Source organism: Xiphias gladius, chromosome 22, assembly GCF_016859285.1.
Source record: "Xiphias gladius isolate SHS-SW01 ecotype Sanya breed wild chromosome 22, ASM1685928v1, whole genome shotgun sequence".
Lineage (NCBI taxonomy): Eukaryota > Metazoa > Chordata > Actinopteri > Istiophoriformes > Xiphiidae > Xiphias > Xiphias gladius.
In genome coordinates, this window is record NC_053421.1 from 25781070 (window position 1) to 25806025 (window position 24956).

Here is a 24956-nt window from a genome sequence, read left to right on the forward strand (position 1 = left end):
AGAGAGTGTGCTGAATCCATTAAACATGGATTAGAGTGGTAATCGCCAGAGAGTGGGACAGGAGGGCAGAGGGGTGTGGGAGGACAGCCAGGTGGGCGAGCTGGTGTGACATGACCCACAATGGGGGACAGAGAGGAAGAGACAGAGTCAGCATGGGTGAAGCAGTGCGCGCCCTTAACATGCAGATTCGGTGTGCTAGCATGCTAACTGGTGGCTTCCCCTGTTCAAGAGCAAACATGGGAGCAAAGGAGCGGGCAAATGTGAATGGATGAAGCATCTGAGCTCCGATAGCAGCAGGATGGAGTGGGTGTTTGGGATTTGTTTGTTTGTGTCCATGTGCCTGTACGTGTAGCCCGCGGAGGGCACTCGCTGTGAAAACACTTTGCAATCTGGGAATATATGTGGGTTAATGATGCTGCAGACCAGATGTGTCTCACTCACATGTTGGACGCCATGCAGATGCTGCTGAAAAGTGAATGGCTACACCACAACTGCATATTTTCACACTGACTGCTCAATGTGTTACGGACCAGCAAGTAGGCCGGCGATTACAGATCAGCCATGCGGTGCTGACATGAAAATTGTGTATTAAACGTACATTTTAAATGCAACACATTGTGAATTAAAACAGCAGCGCAGTGCAAGTCTTTAAAGGAACTATTTTTAGGTCTTGCTACTGCTGCATAGCCAGAATTAGTATTAACAGCTGTTTACTTGCCAGAATGTTGCAAAATCAGCATCAAGCTTCATTCCCTTACCTGCCAAGAGCTGTCCCCAGTGGTGGAAAGCAACGCCAATGTTTACTCTTGTTTTAACATTGGCGGGACCGTCTTGTCACTTTTGGATACCAAGTCACTGTAGCGTCCAGTCTTCCTTGAAAATGTAGCGCTGTTCAGAGGGCGTATTATAACCTCTTGTATTGTAAATGCACCGATGGCCGAAGCTCTTGGCAGGAGGAAAGTAAACAGCTGTTAATGCTAGCGTTGGCTATGTAGCAATAGCAAAATTTACAAATAGCTCCTTTAATGCAGATTTAAATGAGATTCCAGCAGATTTGTAGTTTGCGTGTCTGTCTGCAGAATATATGAAAACCTCTATATAGATTTGCGTGTTAGCAGATTTCAGGATTTTGGGGGGTTATAAGGATTTTCACAACAAGTTGGCGCTCAGGACAAAAATAGCTCTGTGTAAAGAAAAAAAAAAGGGGGGGGGGGCGTGCTGGTGTTGGCTTATTGTTACAGGTGGCACTGAGAAAACATAGTATGATCCTTGAGGGCCAGTGTGAATCAGAGCTGTTACGATTAGTCAATCGACAGAAAATAAACTCAGTTACTATTTTGATCATCAGTTAATCATTTCGATTGTTTCTTAAGCACAAATGCCAAACATTCACATGTTCCAGCTTCTCAAATGTGAGGATTTAATTTTCCTTGTCATATCTGATTGTAAACTGAATATCTTTGGGTTGATTTTTGACTGATGCAGGGCTGCAACAAGTGATTATTTTCATTATCAACTAATCTGTCAATTGTTTTATCATTTAATCAATTCATTGTTTGGTCTATAAATAAAAAATTGTGTATCACAATTTCTCAAAGCCCGTGGTAACTTCAAAGGTCTTGTTTTGTCCGATCAACAGTCCAAAACGCAAAGTTAATCAGTTTCAACAAGAAAGAGGCTGCAACCACAGAAGTTGGGCATTTTCTCTAAAGCAGTGACTGAAAATGACCAAACAATTATCAAAATTGTTGTCAACTGAGTCTCTGTTGCTGAATAATCAATTAACCGACTTTTTGTTTTAGTCCAAGTCTGGGGTTGAAAATAAAACAAGTAATTGAAGATACCACCTTGGTTTTTAGGAAATCTTAATGGACATTTTTTTTTTTTTTTACTATTTTCTAACATTTTATAGACAAAATGATTGATTGAGAAAATACTCAGCAGATGAAAATGAGTGTTAGTTCTAGCACTACTTTGAATGATACATCCCTAAGTTATTGTTTTTAATCAGACATTAAGACACTGCAGCAGGAGAATATTTTTATCCTCCGTCGCGGCAATCATGAAGTTAACAGAGGAATTACACTCTTCATGTTACAAAGTTAAACACCAGGAATTTGAACTTTTACAGACTGGATTGTCTCATGCTTAGCCGATAGGCACAGCAAAAGTTGACTTAGGTCCAACTTCTTTGTCCGCCAAAGAACTCCTTTGTTTTTTTTTTGCCAGAGCTCTATGCGCCAGAAGGCTAGCCCCAAACACAATGATCAACCCTCAGCCATAGCTTTAAATCTAATATAGACAGAGACTTGATTCAAGAGTACGGTCTAGACCTGCTCTACATGAAAAGTGCCCTGAGATAACCTCTGTTATGATTTGGCGCTTAGTAAAAAAAATTGAATGGAATTGAATTGAATTCGCGGTCAGTAGTTATGTTTGCAGAATCAAGAAGCACATTTTATTTGAAATTTGGCTTCGGGTGTAGAAGCTTTTCTGACGAAAGCCAACTCACATGAAATCCTCCATATCTGAGATGGTAAAAACTAAATTCCATATGAAAGAGTTTCTGTTGGATTTGGCAAAGAATGTCCTGGTGTGTTTCGCTTCAAGCACAGTCCTCGGCAGAGTTGTATTTTGTAGACGAGACCCTTGACAGAGTGTTCTTCACTCCAAAGAGTCACTTTCAAAGGCACCCCAGTAGGTGGAGGATCAAAGCAACTCAATAGCTGCCTTGGACCATCATCTTAGACACCAGGCTTTTTGGAGAATCAAACACTGTAATACTTCCCCCATACTCAGCAATGAGACTGAGCAAAGAAATCTGCAGAAACGATTGGGCGATATGAGCTTCTGCTTTTGATATAGGATTTGGAGAGAACATAAAGTAAAGCTATTTTCTGAAGAAAATGGCTTTTTGAGCTATTATTGCTCATATTCTTCAGCTGATTCAGGCTGTATTTACTTTAGCTTGATATCTACGGTGGAAACAAAGTTCTAGATTTTAGATCCCAGACCTAATTGACAAAGAAACGATCAAACTTAACCAGTGCGAAACAGCCTAAAAGTCAACCGATTCGTTTGACAAGCAGACTTTGACAGACATATTGGGGTATACCAGCAATATGGTAGATAAATTGAGCCTGACAGATGGAAAGAGTGCTCTTCCTTCTCATCCTTAGAGCCATGTAGGAACACCCTGCTGCTGGCAATATATGATCAGCGTTAATAAAGAGAGGAGCTCTGACTTGATCAATCATAGCATTTGGCAGCGTATACCAAGGGAAGTCGTATTATTTCTCTCCCTTGAGCATGCTGCTCCATCCTGAGAGGCTGCATTCATTTTCACAGTGGGTCTCTGTTGTCTCTGCTGCTCTCTTCCTCTTTCACGCCCATTCCATCATCTCTATTCTCTTAGGCGTTTCCCCCCCAACCCCCCCTCTCATATTCCTACCACTTTCCCTTTATAAACAGAAGTATCCCAGTGGGGTCAACCCCTGCATAAGAGGCATTTGAAATCTACTCTGACAAGAGAGCATTATAGTGTCAAGCACCACTAAAGGTTAATGCCGTCAATTTCCATGCTACAGACTAAAGCCTTTGATGATAGCCTATTCCTGTTTTTTAGAGATGGTCATGCTGTTGAGAGGAACGGATGGCACCAGGAGTGGCTTGTCCAGTCTGAATCTTCCTCTCTGTTAGTGTCGTCGTCATCTTCATGCGTTTTCATTTTCTCTTTTCTCAGTTTCTCTTTCTTTGAAGAGTGATTATCTGCGTATTCCCACAGTTATGGAAGGTCAAACTACTCTGCCGGAGGACAACGTGTGAAAAACATTAAAATAACTAATTGAGTGTTCAAATAATACAAAAGTGGATGGAGAGTAAATCAAGACGGGAGAGGTGATCATTTTCTGCTCTTGCTATGTCCCTTCTACCATTTCAACTGCTCTTAAAAACCTTTCACAAACATGCTTTTTTCCCCCCTTTCGCTTTCTGTTTGCTTATAACAGGGCTTCACTTAAACCTCTTCCCTTCACCTTTTTCAATTTTTTGTGTTTTGCTCTTCGTTTTACTTTATTCATGCCAGTCCAGTCATACCAAAGCCATGCCAGCGGCAGTGCAGGCAGAAGATTGCTTCAGAAAGAAAACGAGAACAAAAACATATCATACAGTGATTGATTCATCCTGCATCAGTTATGTGCATAAAAAAACATGCTTCTCTGGATGTTAACAGAAACAGCACAAAATAATGAGGTCTGGGTTCACTGGCTGATGTAAAACTCTCCGAATTAACTAAAGAATGAATTGTGTCAATCCATAAATGTCGTGTCATGCTGTAAACTCTGTCTGAGTTGACTCCCCAAATTAATGAAGTGCAGCTATTGTTTATTTTTTCTGAGTTGGGAAATTTCTGGTGTCAGTTGTTTGAAAGCAACAAAGCCATACTTATGCACCAGTGACTCCTGTCTCATAGCTGTTTACCTGTTTCCATCAGGGTTTATTATAGGCGGACGGTGCAACACGGCTGTTAAGCTGTGATAGAGTCCTCCATTTTGGACTCTGCAGCTCTCTGTCCGATAAAAGGTCAGCACACTGTGCAGAAGGCTTGCTGCTGGGCAGCAGCGCAAATCTGCATGTCAAAGTTTCACCCAAGTTGAACTGAAAGGGAGAAACAGAGGCAGATTTACTTTATCCCAGCAAGCTAAACTTAAGTCACAAGCCATAAACTCTAGAGAGTTTTAGTTAAAACTGCAACGCCTCCTTGTGACTGTCAATCGAGAGTTTGTTAGTGCGCTGTGAATGCTGGCTTCTGCAGCATCCTGTATTACCGTATACAGTGAAGTCCCAAATAATTACGTCTGGGTCAAATCCTCGCTCTGTTAGTGCTGCACACGATTCTCTTCCTCAACGTTTTTCCGTGCAGTAAAGTCCCACCGTGAGGCTGCAACATAAAACGCTCGTCTGTCAGGAGGGGACACCATGGAGACAGTCCTCGTACGACCCTCAGTGACAGTGAAAGAAGCAATATGACATATTGATAGTGTGCAGTGAACCATAAAGATGCGGAGGTCAGGGCGGCGGATGGGAGGAGATGAGTTTGTCTTTGACACTGCCGGCCCCAGTCTGTGCCCCACCTCATACTAGTGGCGGGTATAGATATTATTATTATAATTTACCGCAAGCATGATGTCTTCCAAACCTTAAAGGATAGGCGCAGATTTTTCAAGTCGATCTTATACAATACTCACATGTCAATATGTACACTGAGAGAGTTACGGCCACTCCCAGTCGTCGGTCCCCTCCACGCTGGCCCCCCACAGAAATGCCTTCCCAGCTTGACTCCCATGTAATGGAGTCAATGAAATGGAAAATGACGAGGGAGACAAGATCCACAGTCCTGGTGTGAAAATGTATTCTTCAGTTCAGCTGAGGCTCATATGGGATGTGTTTCTACAGACTCTGTTTTCATCCTGAGCCGTACAAGGAGACACTAACGCGATACATTTTTTTGTACAAATTTTGCACTAAGGCTATCACTCTGGAAAATTCCCATCTTATTTGGCTAATTCAGAATAATCGAGCCTTATATTTACCTCGGCTAAGATAGATAGATAGATAGATAGATAGATAGATGGATGATGAAGAAACACTTTTTAGCAGAAGCTGGTAGAACAGGGGAAGAGAGCAGAAGATTCTTCACAGAGTCAAAGTGCTGCAGCAGTTTACTGAGCCTGCAGTAACAGTAGATGGACGTCTATAATGCTACATATTTGATAACTGTGGACAATCTTCAAGAAGCAGAGGGAAAAAGTAATCTCCCCTCCTTCTCCCACGGCTTCGCTCAATTTAATTCATCCACGGATCACACCAACACTACCTCTCTCTCTCCCTCACTGTCTCTTTCTGTTCATCCACTCCCCCTTCATTTCTTTCCTCATCTGCGGTGTCCAATCACGTAAACAGCAGGGTCTCCAGGCTACAGTTTTGCTCACTGGGGACCTGACAGTCAACGAGAGAGGCCATGAGCGATGGACGAGTGGGCTTTAATATTAATCCTCTGTAAATTAACAGTGGACTAAAGGAAGATAGCATCAGAAATGATCCTCTCTTAAATAGTGTCCAAGAGGCGTGCGGAGCTGACCCACTGCTGCCGGCGCTACTTATACTCTTCCCACACTGGCTCTTCCTACTATGATTTAGATATTTTATAACTGGGCTGCAGCATTTTTTTTTTTTTCCAAGTATACTGAAAAATAAAAAAGCAGATGCGGAGGATCGTTGGAGGGTAGGGTCCGCATAAAACCGCATGCCCATGTATGCGCGCACACATGCCAGTTCAGATTGTCCACACTGGAGGGTTCACCAGCAGGCTACAACAGCAGGACTGACCTACATTTCACACACACACACACACACACACACACACTGACGCATACACATGTACCACACACATACACGTGTATTTCCGCTACAGTTTTATTCTTGTTGGGGTAGAAAAAGCCTCTGATACAACATTTGGATCAACAGGGGATACTAAAATTCCCAGCTTTAACCGAGAGTGAGAAAATTTGTTCGGGGGGTGCCAACTCTTCCGAGCCAGTGTTTTGCCTACCGTAGAAAGGCTTAGGCGCTGTGCCTAAGTGTTTTTGCTGAGCACCTTAAGCTGAATGAATATAAAAAGGGCATTTAGGCAACATATCAGAATGAATGCTAAAACAGCGGTGACATTCTATGTGCTGAAAAAAAAAAAAAGAGAGAAGGAGCGGCGGCTTGATCTAACACAGGAAGGCAAGCTGGCAACAGGAATGGCCGCCCAATCAACAATCAGTGTTTGGACAAACGTTTGTGTGATCGGTGTGTGACGGATGCTCATTGCCAACCTAATCAAATCGAGATGGTAAGCCTCAACCAAGAATAAATGAAGTGCGAGCTGTTTTTGTTGTGGAGTACTTCTGGTGGATGTCAACGATAGCGATTACAACTAAAGAAATTGCCAACCTAGCTAACTTCCATAGATATTCATGTCCTGAATTACGTTACGTTAGCCAGCGACGCTAGTTAGCTGACGTTACCTAAAGATACCTTGACTGAACTAAAGTTAGCAACTAACGTGGCTATATAGCTAAACAAAGTTGGGTCGTGTTCACACGTAATGTCTTTTTTTCCTGATGAAAACGCCGTTCCAAAATGCAGCTGAGCGCGTCCTTACGTTACCATAACTTATACTAACCTAGAGTTAACGTTAGGTAACAGGCTTGTTTTGCTACCGACTGAAATAAACACTAACACCAACCAGAAACTGTTAGGACCCGTCCGGTTCTACTCCACAAATGAATAGTGGTGATACAGTTCATTTTTATTTTTTCAAAGTAATTACGTATGTATTTCAACATGTTTATTCTTCCTACGTGTAAAAGTTAAGGTAATCCACATATATTTTCGTTAAATCTTATTTCAATAAATCGTTTTTTGTTGAAATGAATAGACTTAGTACAATAAGTGTTGCCAGCTTCCTTTCACTAATATGGTAAGGATGGTGGTCGAAAACAATGTGAAAAAAACCTTAAATAACCTAAAATTTCCTTCAAAGTATTTCAACCCCCCCCCCCAAAACCAACCCCATTCCCCGGAACCCAGGCAGCACCTAAGCCCCCTGAAAACCTAGGGGAAACCCTGAAAGCACATACACATACTAAATGGCATAATGAAAACAGGTTCAGGCACACAACTGAAAGCAAATGTGGGACACTGCAGTGTATGTCATGGGAGATAGGTTTACCCCAGAACTCTGAGGTACTACTGTTTTATTTGCACGACTTTTTACTTTTCACTTTCACACGACATAAGCTCAGCGGATATCACTGTCAGCTCTTCAGGAATTCTGAAAAACAGCCTTCTTTCAGCTTGAGGGCAAAGAATTTCAGATATCTTATAGAGTTCTGAAAAGGGGCAGCCTTACAAGATTTTTCTCAAAATGCAGAAAAGTGTGATCTCCTTCGCCTTAGCTGAAAGCATGAAAACGACCTAAATTGGAGATTCCAGGCTTTCGATCAACAGCCACAATATAACTCAAACCCCGAATCTGAACCTAAACCTGATAACGTGAAAAACTGCCAACCATAAACCTTAAAAACACCTCGATATTATTATGACATACAGTGCGGTGGTGGGATTGAGCTCCACTTGGACCATTATAGCAATAAAACACTGTTTATAGACTAAGGCATCAACAAGGAAAAGAACCTTTTCTTCATAATGATTTCTTTGACTTTAATACTCAGGTGCATTTTTAGAGCTAATACTTCTCTACTTTTAATTAAACAAAAATTAGAGTACAGAATTTTCAATCACTTAAAGGAGAAGTCTGGTTTTATTCTATATTTTTCTTACTGTCAACAAATCCCAATCTTAATACTCCCCTACAGTGTCTGCAGCATTCCACCCCAAGTCCATTCATTCACACTGAAGACTTCAATCTTCAAAAACGGGTCACAGATGTGTACTTTATTTTTCAAAATTACTGTTTTTAGAGAAATATTTTCCTAAAACAAGTGGGCACAGACGTTTTCAGCAAAATGGAGATTACTTAGCCACGGATTAATTAGTGAGTTTTAACTAGTTTTGATAGAAAATTTTAATATTAGTGGGGTTTTTTGTTGTTGTTTTCTTTATGGCGGCAGGATGGTGCTCATGGCTATGAAGGAACATGTCACCCTGTGTCATGGTGTGGCTCACTGATGTGTTATGACTCATTTTTAGACTCCAGTGAAGCTTTATGGTACCGGGGAATAAGCTATATAAGGCTTGGGTATACAGGCAATACTCATCAGTAAGATCTAGAGTTGAAACTAACCATTATTTTCATCATCGATTAATCTGTTAATTATTTTCTCGATTAATGGATTTATTGTTTGGTGTAGGAAAATTTCTCACCAACACTTTAAAGCCCAAAGATATTTATAGAAAAAAAAAAAATCAAAATAGTTGATGATTACTTTTCTGTGGATCGACTAAATAACTGATTGACTAAGCGTTGCAGCTCTGGTAAGATCACTACGTTGTTGTCTTTGGTGTTTTCCTCAGAAAAATATAGAATTTCTTTGTTTTCCTACTGTGGTACTGCTGCTTTTACTTAAGTAGAAAACAAGACTAAAACGTACTATACAAACCCAATTTCTTATCTGTCACAACAGGTGCAGCAAAATCTCTTGTCAAACAATTACAAAATCAGAAAAAAATAATGAAAAATAAGACTTCGCTGACAACAACACATTATTCTCGACACGACTTCTAGAAACTGAGTCGATAAGAACCAGACCGTCAAATGTCCAGTCAAATGAGTGAGCGAGGCTTGGTCGCAGGTAGCAGGGCAGAGGCGAAGACATATACACAGTCATCATGTTATCTCTGTTGCCATGACTACCGCTGTCAGCAGTTCAGATGGTGAAGTGCGGGGGTGTGGGGACGGGGTGGGTTGGGGGGGTTGCGGAGTCGGAGGGGGCAGCTCGAGCCCTTGACTGACAGCTGTGACAGCTATATAATCCCGCCGGTCGTGCTTTCGGAGGCACACACGAGCCACACGAGAAACACACGTACAGTACGCACACACTATTCACTGCGGCAGGTGTGTCTGAAGGAGGGCTGGGTCGCCCCGCTCGCTCTGCGGCCGCTGACAGCTGATGAGAACTTCTAATGACACACTATACCGGAGAGGCGAGGGGGCGTGCGCAGAGGGGGTGTGGGTCGTGTTATTTCTCTGCTCCTATTTCACTTGCCCTCGGTGGAGCAGGAATTCCGACCGGCTAAGTGATGGAGAATGCGGCTAATACTCAACAGAGATAAGATATAAGCTGCAGGTTGAAGTCAAAAAAGCCGTCCAATAAAATAATGCCATTGCATTTGTCTGACTACTTTGAATAACAGCTTCAAACTACAGGAATGAATGATTTCTGGAGAGTTGGCTCGAATGAAATCCTGGTCTGCTAATAACTGTGCAATGTCATTCATGTTTCTACAGCTGCACGCTGGTGTGCAGCAATCATACAGAGAGCAAAGCGTCTAAGAGGCGACGGTACCAATTTATTAACTGACAGCAGCCGCTAACAAATGCACGACATCTTAGGTTTTCAGGCAAGGGTGGGGCTCATGCCTTTTGTCACCTATAAAAACTCTTGCTCTGTCAACATTTCTTCTCTCCGCCAACTCAGAAAGACCCTTGTTCCCCGGGGGGTTTATGGAAAGCCTTCTGGGCAACAGGAAATTACTAACTGAAGTAGAAGAAAACGAGGCAAATTGAAGGAAGGCAGATAACCCAGAAAACCCTCAATCCCAAAAAACTAAAATAAAACGAAACCTCCACAGACTGGCGGCACCTAACAGTGTGCGATCATCATAGGTTGATTTTTTTTTCCTTTAAAAGAAAGGAGGTCTGGAGCGCACAGCGGCATTCTCTCCTAGAACATCTGGCGCGGCTGTAATTCCACAAAACTTAGATCTCATCCTGAGTGCGAGAGCGTGCCAGAGAAATGGGTGAAAGCCCGGAGCAAAGTGGCAATTTTTCAGTGCTTCCAGGAGGAGGCGACCCTATTCTTCCCCTTCCTCTGTGTGACCACAGGGTTTTCAACAAGGGCCCTTTCAGAAAAATGAACTTGGGGGAATGTAAACATGGAGGTGATGGATGACATTTCCCCGAAGCTTTGTCTTGTAATTAGTTGTGGTTCAAGTGCTCCAAGGCCCTTCAACATCTTTCTGACATTTTTTCTTTGATGAGAAAGATTTCCTACTGTGGAGTTTCCGGATTACACACAGGTAAGCGTCTCCACAAATTTTCTGTGTAGCTCCCATTTTTCATCAAGATCAAAGTGCCAAAAACATGTTTCACTAAAGATTCGGCTGCGTTCCACCTTCCCTGGCCGGTTTATATGTGAAAACCTTCAAACGTTACGCATTTGTGAAATAAGCTTTGGTTACAAGAAGTAAGCAAGGGAATCAAGGTTCAAATAATAGTCATACTTCTTCTGAGCAAATGTCAAAATGAACATAGATGACGGTGGCGTGCAAACACTTCAGGATTCTCCCGAGACACATAAAGTAGGTGCCTGCAGTAAAGGCAGGGGTCAAGATAAACATGTGCCACTTCTGATCACACATGCCTCCGGTGACATGCAACGACGTCACTATTGCAGCGACTGGTTTGCTTCTGGCCACGAGTCCTGTGTATGTGCGATGTATGGAAAGAGCAGCAGCAGAGCAGTGCCTATCACTGCGCGTTTATGGGATCGAAAAACGTTCCATTTGCTCAGAATTGCTAGAGTGATGGAGCAAGTGGTGAAAGCCAGGGGGACAACACAGCTCGCACATTAAAAACAAAAAGGGAACATTTTAAAAAGGCGGCCAACATAGGACGACAGAAACTGAAGATCTTAAGCCAGAGTAGACAGTGCTGCAGGCCTTAAGTATCTAGCACATTCCCGTGTGCCTATAGAGGGTGAAGAAGGGCACATTGACAACATCCAGTGGAGGAGAGAGGTCACACGTGCCATGATGAATTACAGTAGCCGGGCTTGTCTCGGCTGCTTGTTCATTAATGAGGCCTCTTAGGGGCGTGCGCTGCGACAACACAAAGGGACACATCAGCACTGCATCAGTCTTAATCTGCTCTTTACAGTGTGTCTGTAGTGTGCCGTTCGCGTTGGATCCAACTGTGTGCCCTCGTAATCGAATACGGTTTGTCTAATCTTAAAATGACAAAAGCTCATTTGCATATGTTGTGGTTGCACTCAATTTCACACACACAGTTTCATCACAGCGCTTAGGACTGGAAAACCACTGACAAATATTGCAGGCACTATCAAAGACTGCTTCATTCTATCTTGAAAAAGAGGCGAATTAAAATTCATGCTCATAAATACCTCACACACAGCATATGAAATACTTAATTGCCCCTAATCAATCATTTTGTTGGTCATACTGGTGAGACGGCATTTTGACAGCTTACAAAGACTCATACCGTCCAAACGGACACTCCAAAAGATACGATGCAATATTAAATTGAACATCTCCCCGTGAGTATACCACGTGTTTGTCTTCACGATTTAGCTACATTTGTAGAATATGGCTGTCAAACTTGAAGCACCGATTCTAATAAATGTTTAATGTATTAATGCAAAAATAATTCAGTACCACACACACACACACATCATCCAACAGCTACCCACCGACTTGATAAATACTGTGAAAGGTTGACTCGTGGTCCTGCAAACCAACTCCCTGGCAATACTCCATGTGGTCTATATTTAAAAAAAAAAAAAAATCACAAAAACAAGACTAGGTCAAAACCTAGTATACGGCTGGCACCCGTTATCCATGTGCTTCTTTCCTACTTGCTTCTCTCTGCCCAGATATTGTATTTTACTGCAGCCAAATTCCCAATGAAGCTGTTCTCATTTACATGTTTTTTCTGTTTCTTCTGTCAGACGACGGAACAAGTATGATATAGCGACTGAAACCCGGCTTATTAAGACCACACGTTAACCAGCAGTCATTTCAAAGCCATTTCCAAGCTGCTGCTCTGCCCCGCTGAAATCCTGATTTTTGTAACAGCAACGTCGTCTGACAAAATCACCGCACACATAAGTTAGAGACAACGGCCGTGCTGTGATTTCGGCTTTATTTACTTGTAAAATTATCACTCAGAGTGAACGCTAGAAGCTCGTTTCACATCTGTTTCAGCTGCCGTACAGTCAGTTGAATGAGACGCATAGAGAGGTGTGCCTGCGGAGGGAAAGCCCGACCTCGTGCTCGCAGGGCAACACGGGACTCTCCTCCACGGAGAGTAGCAAAGGTTTGTCCAAAACGTCGCTAGATTTGTCGCCAATTGCTTTTATGTTCAGCGACAACGGCGCTAAGTTGGCAGCACTGTTTGTAAACGCCCCCCTGAGGACACAATAGAAACTGTTTGCGCCAATTCATTTTAGAAGAGCAACGACCGATGGTGTAACGTCAGCCCTTCAGTCACCAACATTCAAGTTCATAGGGCTGGCTATGCCGTTGCAGTCCAGCCAAACATACCGTCAGTTTGTTAAAGATTCGGGGTCCCTTTATTGATCATAGATGCGTTTCCAATCAATACCACAGAAACACAATAGATGAAAAAAAACAAAAACAAAATTTGATTAGAAGAGTTTGCACTTCATTTCTCATTCAGAATTCACTTGTCAAAAATTGTTTTAATTAGACACTAAAACATAATTTGGGCATATATGCAGCATCTGCAATAGTTCTGATGGGACACCTCTCACTGCTGTACTCTAACTTTTTATATTTAAGTTGATAAGACATGGGTATACTGGATACAAATGATTGTGATTTCATGCAGCCAATGTTGTGACAATGGCTTAAGTCAGAAATGATCGAATATCTAATGTATTCTCACTTAAACATAAACCACATCCAACCTAGTGACACTGACTGACTTCCTCCCGGACATGACATGAGACAGGAATGGATGAGAATCAGCCTCTCCCACAATCTGTCAAATACTAGCACTGAGCTACATATAACCGGAGGTGTGACCGCTGAAGAATTCTCTTCCCTGGCTGCAACTGCTGAAACACATAAAAAGCTGCTTGGTTATTGACACCGTGTTACAGTGAAATGCCAACTTTCTCTCTATGGATTACAAGGGTGGTCGTACTGGGATTCACTGTGTGTATGCGTTTGTGTGTGTGTGTGTGTGTGTGTGAGTGTGTGTCTTTGGGAAGTGCCAGTGCATTGTCATTGCCATGCTGTTTACCATTTTTAAAGTGGCTGTAAGCTATATTTTTATAGCTTTTCTATTTAACAAAGCATCAAATGTGAATGTGAAAACAATGTGACAACATGAAAGGAGTTTCAGCTCCTCTCGGCTTTAAAGAGCTTCATATCAAACTGTTTTCAGGGAACGATCTCCCAAAACCCACCTGGTCCGAGACCAAAAACAGAAGTAGAAGAGATTATATATTTGATTTACACTCGCCAGGCTGCCACGAACACAACTTCAAATGTAGTTAGTAAAAAGTTTGACTTATCAACTGAAATCACGATGATATGCCAATGATGTGTTCACAAAGCGTTTCTGCTGCCCCCTAGTGGCAGCAGGCTATTGCAAGTTGAGAATTCCTGTTCCCCACCATCAGGTGTTGATGTTACCGGCGGCTGTGTCTTAGAGCCACAACCTGGGGCTTTTTCACAGTTGGTGCGGCAACACTTGCTGGGGTCAACTAACGAGATTCACGCCAGAGTCTTGCCCGTTGCGTCACAGTGAGGGAGGGGACAGAGGATTCAGACTGAACTGTCAAATCCATGACATGTGCAAGCTGACCTATATCAACATAATATGCCAACAAGAATCTATGTGATTATGTGTACTGTGCACAAAATGTATTAATCACTGAATAAATAAATACATGTTTATAATTAATTTGAATATAAACGTGCTGCTGAACATAGTCCAGTGGTAGTTATTCATGTTTACTCTATATTCAGTATTTCCTCTCTGAGCTACATCCACAATCAGTCTGTACTATACATGGATATAGCATTTGCTCCTCTTCTGTTGCAATTCAGACAGGGTTTTTGTGGCCGTACATACAGAGAGGTGTAACATCTCGTTAGGTAAAGCAGCTAGCACCCTGAAAGTGGTCTCTGTTGTATGACTTGCAGATTAAAGTTTGTAGAGCTGAAACATTTAGTTGATTATTCGGCAAACTGATCGACAGAATCGACTAATTGTTAAGGTGGATTTTCAAGAAGTGTCAGTAGGTCAGACGACTAAATGACAGCGTAAACATTTCTCTTTGATTCTATGACTGGTCAGCTCTGGAAGTAAATAAATGTACGGGTGGGCAGTGACCACCACAGCACTGACTAATACTCTACACGCAGCATGCTTGTCTGGTGTTGGCACGAGGGGTTAGTGAGTCTTACCAACCTACTGGGATGTTCGTATACGGTGAGCCCTGCCCTGCCTGGGGCCATCTGCTGCCCCCCCCCCCAATCCGGGGGCTTGTCGCTGGTGATTAGGCAGCCACTCTGTCAATCTCTCTCCCTCCACCATTATTTATTTCTAACGTATTATTTTGATACCAGTGTTAAAGCATGCCATGGTGAGTTCTCTCACTCTAAACACCTTTGTATGGATTGTAATGCCAAAAAAATCCTCTAAGTTTCCCCTCCCCATCTCTCTCTCCCTCCCTCATTATTATTTCAGGCCTATTATGCTGATGTTAGGGCTTAAATGAAGTGTGCTCTCTCGAACTATTTTCTTCTCTATGCATGTTTTAGTTGGCAAATGAACCACCTTGTCCAATTTCTGTTGGCATGTGCACCTTTAACAGGTTAAGTGTTTCTTGGCACAAAAAAACTCGAAATGCAGATAAACTTCAGCAGCGCTTTCAAGAATAGAGCACACACTGTACTGTATAACAGCCTGAATGCAAATGAGGTCCATTTATCAATCAAATGTATAACTGATGGGTTTACAACCAACTCTACTTTTAATATGTGTTCAAAATCTTTATTTCTTTTGAACTATGCCTGAGTGAGTAATAACTACTGCCTGTAATTGTGCAGGCTAATTCTTTGGAGAGTGGTGGGTAACTTATAGAGTAATAAATAGGTAGGATTAATAAATTACGACGACGACTCTGGGAAACACTATGTCATCTTGCACTATCAATGTACCTTGTGTTTACATGCACAAATTAGCTTGTTTATAGTCAAACTAGCAGCGTGGCACTGCGGATGGCAACGTCAGTCAGTCCCACCATTTTGGTCCAAACTTATCTACAGTATGTCAACAACTATTGGATATGTTGTCTTTAAATTTCGTGCTGACTTTCATGGTGCCCAGAGGATGTATCCTACTGACTATTGAGATCCTCTGATTTTTTTTCTCTAGTGCCACCATGAGGTTGATATTTGACATTTTGAGTGAAATTATCTCAACAACAGTTGGATGGGTTATCGTGAAATTTGCTTCAGACAATTATGCCCCCCTAAGAATGAACTATCATAACTTTGGCGATCCCTCAAGTTTTAATGAAGCTCCAGCCTCTGGTCAAAATTTTTTATTTGACCAATACTGTGGTTTATGAAGAAATACCTGCAAAAGTAACGCCATTACCATCAGTGTCAGCTGTACTTTGAGTTTAGTGCTAATTAGCAAATATTAGGATGCTAATTGATGGTTAATATGTTAAGCAATATTCCTACTAAACATCTGGATGTTAGCACTAAGTGCGCTTACATGTGCAGTAGTATCCTGGTTATGATCTCGTTTTTGAAGTATTCTCGGCTATGTTTTTCCCATGTAAACATCTCTTCCCGGTTGCGGAACTTGGATTTTCCCAATTTCGAAGAATCTGAATATGCTACCAGGAGTACTCCGACAGAAACCAGGATACTGTGGCATACGAACACAGTATGCAGGTGAAAAATCAAGACACACCTGCACACGGATGATAAAAAAAAAAACCTGGACACTCTCAAAATCATGTATACAGAGATATAAATGACCAGGTTTCTTATGTTTCATGTAAACGCTATATGCCAAATATGATCAAAACCAGGATAAGACCCAGAAGTGGTGCACATGCAAACGCACTCACTGTCATTTTGAGCATGTTAGCAAGCTGACGCTAGCATTTAACTCAAAGCACCACTGTGCTTACTCAACGTATATCCTCACAGAGCTGCTAGCATGACTCCGGGTCTTAGTAGTGACTGTACTTTCATCACTTCACGTCTGTATTTTGTTATTGCACTGTCAAAATAAAATGAAACCAAAGCACAACACGCATTAGCCAGAAAACAAATGGGTCAACATTATCCCACAGACCAACACCATCAAATCAGGGATTGGCAAACACTGTCACAACAATTACCTAAAGCAACTCTACTGTCACTGTTGCTTAGGGCACTCTGAGGAATTACTGTACCATTTTTACTCAACAAGCCAAGAACACATGGTCCAAAAACATGCAGAAAATCATTCAGAAATGGGGTCGAAACTGCAGCAGTACAATGTGACTTTCAATAACAAAAGCAATGTGGTTATATAAGATTCAAAGCAGCAGCAGCTCGGTATTGTAATGTAATGTTCTCATGATATTCAGATAGATTTAAAAGGTTTGATATGTGACTCCTTAACCACAGGGTAGATTACAGCAGTCTGTGTTTACAGTTCATGATCTAATGATGAATTAATCTTCTTGCCGCACAACAGTGAGTGCTTTCTAGAGCATCCAGTTCTCCATCAGCTTATCCACTAGAAAGCAAAGACACAACACCCAAACTGCTGTGAAACAAGGAGCTCTTATGTTCAAAAACAACAATCCCAGAGCCGAGCAAAAACAATGGATGGCCAGTGGGAGGAATGAAGGATTAACGACAGGGCTAGTGGATGGACGGGAGGATATTTACTCCTGAGCATCCTCCATCTCTTCGGATTTATTAGAATAGCATCGGAGGAGGCAGTACAGGCTCTTTTCAGGTAAATGTCACTGCTTTCTTCAATGACGCCGCTATTCCTCTCAAACCACTGGAGCTGCCTTGTTGCCTCTCGTGGGAGTCGAGGGCCTGTTTTGAATGCCACTCCCTGACCACGAAAGTGCTTGATTTTCCCAATATGGGCAAGGGATTGGTTTGTGTTTCAGCTTGCGGCTGAGCGCAGATGCAAGTCCTTGTTTGTTAAGAGACACGACCTCTGTGAAACAGAAAAATACAAACCCTCCTTTTATTTCAAATAATACATAAAACAGGGAAAATTAAGGAGCAGCTGTTTTCCAGATTGAGCTGTGAGGCAAGAGTAGGAAAATCCATGGGGAACATGAATGAAAATGGCAACTACCCTCAAAGAGCCCTTGATTAAGGCACCTAACCATTACCTTTAAGACAACTCTTGGACATTAACAGGCAAAGCTAGGTTTAACAGTGTCCAGGTGAGAGTATGACTAAATATTAATTGCGATGCTGCTAAAATTGAGTGTAGGTCAGACTTTTCTATCATATACCAATCTTTTTACAGCGACACGTGTCACTTTGACATGTCAGCCCAAGGCTGATAATCAGAGCAAAAACATCCCTAGATAACATAAATCTATCACTGATCTGCTTACTCACGCCATGACCATCCACAAAGCACACTGGTAGGGTAGCAGAATGACACAGTGCCCCATAAAAAATATGTTATGAGCCATTTGAATATGGTGAAACCAAGCAGTGGAAATCCTCTTATGTCACTCTAAATAAAGTTTTTTGGATGAAGTGTAATCTCTAATCCTGCCATCTCTCCTATATCAGTAATAGCCAGGTCTTAGTGTAAGCTCTGCCATTTAGATTAAACAAACTCTGGCATCTCTTTGGCATCTTGCTCTGTTGGATGGATTGGCTATTTCAAAAACACAGCAGTTTGGAGTGGAGAGCGGTAGGGTAATATCTTTAAAGCCACAAATCAGATCAATCTGGGTCAAATGTGACGTACTGTGCTGCAAATAATTTTAAAATCAAGTGCAATGTCATGGTACGGCGTTGCCTAGCTCGGTATCATTTCTGCTGCAGTGACACTGAACCCCAGACTGCTGGAGCCTGAGCCGCACTCGTTTTCTTTTTTCTCCACAGAGACAAAAAAGTAACATTGAAAAATAGCTTCCTTCCTCTTTCCGACAGAAAGATGCTGAGGCCACATGGCTACTGCTGTTTGTTGCATTTCCCGAGCAAGGCTTCACAGGCTGCTGAGTGCTCACTTTCCGATGGTTGTAGGGCGAGGACCACACAACACAATTAGTCTCCATTTCCACTCTTAGTGAACTAAAAATGAAAACAAAAACATAGGCATACTGAATTAGAATAAAACCCACTGGCATACTCTGTAATGAAAAATGAAAATCCCAAGGAAATTGTCTTAATTTATATGCATGGCCTAAATTTGTTGCCTGTTGCTAAGGAATTTAAACAGTGGCTAGCCAATTACCTACCGGTCTCTTGCTTGTCCTCTGGTGCTATGCTAATTTGGGTCATAAAGGGTCACGTTGTAATGGACTCGCTTAAATGCGGCAGGAATCTCCGAGGGATATTCGCATTTGGGAGGATGCCAGTCACATTCCTGCTGCTTTCAAAGCTACTTCCACTCAGGCAGACGTGCGTTTGTTTCTGGCTCAGTTCAAGACAACTGTCGGACATAATGCAGGTACACAGCTATACAGGTATTAGCACACAGCTATTTAAGGCAAAGGATTTTCAGGGCGTACAGACACAGGAGGTTCTAATTTGAACCTGGGACAATAATTGAGGCCGGTGCTCAGGTCAGGCGAGGTTGCGAATCAATCAAGTACGCTGACGAAGAAACCAATTTGTAGAATGAGAAGCTATAAAGGAGAACATTAAATCAAAGTCATTCCACATACATTTAGATGATCAGGCAAAACTATCTGTTCTCAGACTTCTCATGTGGTTCTTTAACCATAAATAAGGCTAGAGGAGCAACTTTCATGCTTAATTAGTCGGAGGCACCTCTATGAGATCAATAGTCTACCTTTGTTTCTCTCTATCTCAAAGCTCTATGTTTGATCTCTGCTTGTATTTTGTTCGGTTACTACATCTTGTTTGACTGAGGGTGTTCTGCCATATTAATGTCCTTGGTTTTCTGTATTGAACTTGTGAACCCGTCACACCCTCTCCCTCAATCTCCTGGACGGCCTCTTCAGCGGGTCCGCCATAATACCAGGTGATTGTGATAGAGCCACTAACAACCCCCTCAGCAAGGGTGACATCCCTCACTGCTAGTGCCTCCTTGAAGGAAGGAGTGTATACGGCTAACAACGGCCTGTCAGCTTTAGTCGCACTGTAACCGTGCAATGAAAGGTGACATCAGCGAAACGTCGAGACACACGACAGCGTTTTGAGAGCGCTAAAAGCTGTGCAGGGCTGAAACTCCATTGTTTCTGTGGAGTGACGGATCGTTACAGATGCAGACCTGACAAATGTAAAGACCTACACATGCAAACACACTCACATACGTACATACACATACTGTGGATATACAGTGCAACCAAATGAACTGGAATCATCTCTTTATGTCATCTGATAAAACTAAAAAAAATATCTGCCAGGAATATTTTTACCAGACTCAGTGAGTTTTAAGTCTAAAAATCTTACTTATTCACATAGTCGATTGATAACGTATACAGTAGAAGTGTTCAAGTTTGTGATTCTGTTCGTTAACCATCCAGGAAGCGCTGAAACAAAAGTTTAGATGCGACCGCTCTGTGAAAAGAGTGGAACAGGTGGTTAATCAGGAAACTGTTTGATAAAAAAGTAATTTGTTTGCTTTTATCTTTCGAAATTCTGTCAGCTCAAAAGGTCTCAACATGTTACCTGCCAACGAGGTGGTTGAAACTTATTGATTTATCCATCAAACACAAATTTTACCAGCACTTTGCTGGGTGTTAACATCCGACAACACACGCACTCGTAGACAAACACACACATGGACGGTAAGTAAGCAAGTTGAAGCAATTAGTTTAATAGCCCGTGCATGACTCAGCTGACTTAATAGGACTACAGCAGAGAGACACGTGCTGGGATGTGTGCTTTGACCCTATGAGACGAGACGGCAGGTGAAACGAGCCTGGCTTGATCAGAGGCAAGAGGCGACTCATGCGTAATCTGAATGACAGATAATCTGGATCCCAGGACAGATTACTGGCCCAAACTCAGGGAGGGTGGGAGTTGATAAACAGTTTTCAAATCAGGATGTCAAATCAGACTGATAAACGCTTTGGCACCTCGACATTTTAAAAAGGCTATTATAATGTTGATTTTCACAAAATAAAAGTTCACCTTCTTTTTCTGTTGTTTTATATATTTCAAGATTCAGAGGGAAAAAAAAGTCAACCCGCATGATCATCAAACTGAGAATGCCGAGATATGGAGATGTTACAGCGTGTGTTTTCTTGAATACACCATCACCTGCTCCACTACCTGTAATTGCTTTGTCCTCAGGCAGACGTGTGAGGTCTTGACAGCTGAAACCTGGCAACCTTGTCGCTCCAACAACAGACTCTAATGAAGCCTGCACACAGAACCAGAATGGGAAAGATACACCTGCTGTATACGTGTGTATATGAATGCATGTGCCTCTGCATTTGGCACTTTGTTCTCTATCACACATGAATTTGCAGGATACAGCAGTATTTGTTAGATCCATTGTCATTCTGCTTTTGCCTCTTGACTACTGGCAACAAGAAAAGGTTTCTCCGGAATTTTACCGCTGCGGTAATTGGAAAAAAGATGTGGATCTTAAAACGGCGATGAAAAATATAGTATGAGTGCCAGACAGGGAAACAGAGTGATGGAGATGCAGAAGGAGAAGTGTATAGGGAGTGCACCGTTAGGAGGAAGCGAACAAGAAGAAAAACGGTGTGAAAATAGCATCTGAGAGTGAGACGTAATCCCAGCAATCTCTCAAAGGCCCCAGAAAAGCCGTGGCATGCCATTATCAACATCATCATCACCATCACCATCGTCCTCACGGTGGCTATGATCATTCTTGTTTTTTTCTCCAGTTATCCTCACCGCCACCTTCTGAAATGTCACTTGCAGTGTCAGGCGGAGCCTGTTGTCTCTATCTGTCTCATTTGAATAGTATTTTCAGAGTAAAAAAAATAAAATAAAATAAAAAATAAAAAAAATATAAAAAGCTCTGAACGGTCTCACCTTCCAAAACAGATACATCATATTTCCACAGAAGGCAGTAAAAGCGATGCAGGCCCAATTCCCCACAGTTTCGAAGACAGGGGCTGTATTTCAGCTAGACTCATCAATATGCAAAACATCAGAGCAATGCTTGCCACAAGAATATTCCCTCCACTGCACACTCTGCAAATGTGCACAAACATCTTCGCATTTTGTGTTGTTTTTTTTTAAACAAGCTTCGATTGGCAAGAAAAAGTATGCAAATCTTGTGCAAACATAATCACATTTTGATGAAAAGCATTGGGATTCAAAGCGCTAAATTGCCCTATGTGATTTTAATACTCTGTAGGCAATTGTCAAACCAAAGAAGCACAGAAAAAAAGAAGACTCCAGGACTGAAATCAATGAGCTACCTTTTATTTGGGAAGAAGTGAACAAACTCCCAACACTGGATTACATTTCAAAGCACAGAGCCTAGGGCTTTCCAGTTAAGGAGCATGTATAGTGTGGGAGAAAGGTGCCGTAGCGTGGGAGAGAGGCGTAATCACTATGACCTACAGTAGGGTAGATGTAGGTTAAGTTAGTCCCTCTCTCTGCCTGCAGAGCTCACTCTGCCTTTCTCTTTCTCAAGTCTGTTCCCTGGGCTGTCTTTCCTGGGTTGTTAAATCCCTGCTCCTTTAATCTCCTTACTCAGCTACATCCTCTTTAAAGATGCAGAACCACAGGAGAGACGTGGGATACGTCAGTTGGGGACTGGTACTGGGCAAGGCGGGGCAGGACAAGTGGAGTGGGGGTGTTTGAGTTGGGGTTAGCGAGAGAGAAGTTGTGCTGGTATTGAAAAAAAATATCGTTTTTGGTAAAATGTGTTTGTGTAAGCGAAGAGCAGACCTTAACCCCCTACGCATTCTGTGTAATTGAGGATTAAATCAAGTCAAGGGAGATGGCCATTTAATTTATGCCTTAAAGAACTTCCCAGGCTGCAGAGATTATTTTATTAATTTTCCCAGTGTCCATTAGCAATCATCATAGTGATAATCAGGGCTCACTATGCTCTAGAACCTTAAAGTAGTGCTCAGCATCCATTATCGGCAGTGTGCTTCCCATGCACGTCAACAGCGATAACGTAATTGGATGGATCCCACTGTGAGACTGGACTGACTCCACGCGATTCTTGTTCTTGGCAGTTTAACAGGGGTACGTTCAGTGCAGAAAACAAGCATGTGCACAGAATCAGATACTGTAACCATCAGCATGTGTGAGTTTTCGCACACAACTCCCACTATTCGGCACTGATTTTCTATCAATACCATCAAAAACCATTCCACTCCGCTTCCCTCGCCAAGCACTGTCGAGCAGCAGTGCCCATCAATCACCTGCATGCTGTAACACACGGCAGCAAAATTTCAATAATGGTACATCACCTGAGACTCGGGGAGATGAAAGTAATCCTTTCAAAAAATGGATCACAGTTGTCCTGCATGCCACATGCCATTTAGTATGAGTAGACAGCTCTACTGTAGATTTCTGGGTCATCTTCAAGTCTATGTATCTTTGAAGTTCAGCTGCGCAGAGTTGTATACGTCAAATAACAAATTTATGAGACAACCAAAGTGTGTCATCTGGAAGCATTGTAGAGCCGTGCAAGTCAGTTAAGCATGAGAATATATCTGTTTCTGTAGTAGATCAAAGAAGCTTTGTTGGATGCAACACCGTTGGATGCACTGATTTCAAATGTTCCCTAAAATCACCATTCGGTCTTCATTTTCCATAAATAATGAACTAAAACCACACGTGTGATTACGTCGGACCGATTATTGTTTCTGAGTGTGAGTGAGTTCACATAGCACAGCAGCACCAACAGCGCACACTAATTCACCACCAGCCATCATAAATGCTCCATGTGTAAAACAAGGGATCAGATACTGTGTGATCTCAAATGAGTGGTTTAGCGGTACCTGTTTCCCAGAAGTAGACAGATTTCCCATCGTCTGTCTGTGTTCGAGCCTTCCAGAAACCACAGAACAGCAGCAATGTCACCAGAAGGTACCAGCTCCCCTCTGTCCTTTTTCGGAGGGTCCCTGCTGCACCCCTCCACCCCAGCCCCATGGTCCGCCACAGGATAAAAGTAAATCCACTCAGCTCAGAAGGTCAGCGAAGGCAGTGAAGAAAAAAAAGAAGAAAAAAAAAACCCAACAACAACAAAAAACACACTAGTCCAGATGGCAACGAGAAGTGAAGTGTGCTGTGAGTGAGGCTGTGAGTAAGTATATGGGAGTGTAACAGGGGGAGAAACTATGAGCTGTGTGTGTAGTGTGTGTTATCAGTCCTGCAGGAGTTGAGGTCCAGTGCTTGGCCCTATAAAGGGCAGAGAAAGTAGTTTTCTCCCTTTTTTCGTTTTGCTCCCAACTTCGCAGGATGGTCCCAGAGGGGGGCCGTCAGTGTCGGGGTCTGAGCTGCAGATGGATGGCACAGTCTTCCTCCTCCATCGTTTCCGCTTCCACTGTTGCCGTTGCTGCCTCTGTCCTCTGGCTGTGGAGCAGTGACAGTGGGCGAGTGTCTGCAGTGTTGTTCGCCTCCCTCCCTCTCGCTTGCTCTCCCGCACTCTCTCTCTCCGCCTCCTATTCGCTCACTCATTTGCTCTTCTCCCTGTGCTACCCGGCTCTTGCTCTCTCTTTTTCTACTCCTGGCTTTTTTCTATTTTTCTCTTCTGCCCTCATCCTATCTTGTCTCCCTCTCTCTCTGTCTCTCTTTATCAATTTCCCTTTTTTATTACACTCTGCATATCTCACATGCTCACTTCTTACTTTCTCTCCCTCTATCTACCCTGTCCTCTCCGCTTTTTCTTTTCTCCTGCCCAGGGCATGAGGAAGGATACCCCCCCCCCCCCTCCTCCTCCTCCTGCACTCGTCCTCCACTTGCAGTGCTGAGAAGACAACTGGAGACCAGCAGTGCTCAAACTGGTCTGAGGAGCTCCCATAAGCACTGCTTCCAGGATCAGAGAGGCAGACAGACAAGCAGGGCTTAATGCAGAGCGAGAGAGAAAGGGGGGTTGATGGGGGAAGCAAAGGAGGAGCAAAACACTAATGCAGAGAAGGAGAGAGCGCGGGAGAAGGGGTGTTGATGCTGGTGAGAAAGGGGTGTGAAAGTGAAATGGTGGAACAGAAGAAGTGAAAATGAGCGCTTACAGTAATAGTATAACATTTCAGAGAAGAAAATGTATAAGG

General features: G+C 42.6%; 1 protein-coding gene across 1 annotated transcript in view; it reads right to left on the reverse strand.

The window, feature by feature from the left end:
* Nucleotides 1–23838, reverse strand: part of LOC120784035 (thrombospondin type-1 domain-containing protein 7A) — a 134925-nt gene extending 111087 nt beyond the window's left edge. The window contains exon 1 of the mRNA XM_040117452.1: nucleotides 23688–23838. Within this exon, the coding sequence (XP_039973386.1) occupies nucleotides 23688–23838 (151 nt within the window). The remainder of the gene's footprint in view (nucleotides 1–23687) is intronic.
* Between the last annotated feature and the right edge of the window lie 1118 nt (nucleotides 23839–24956).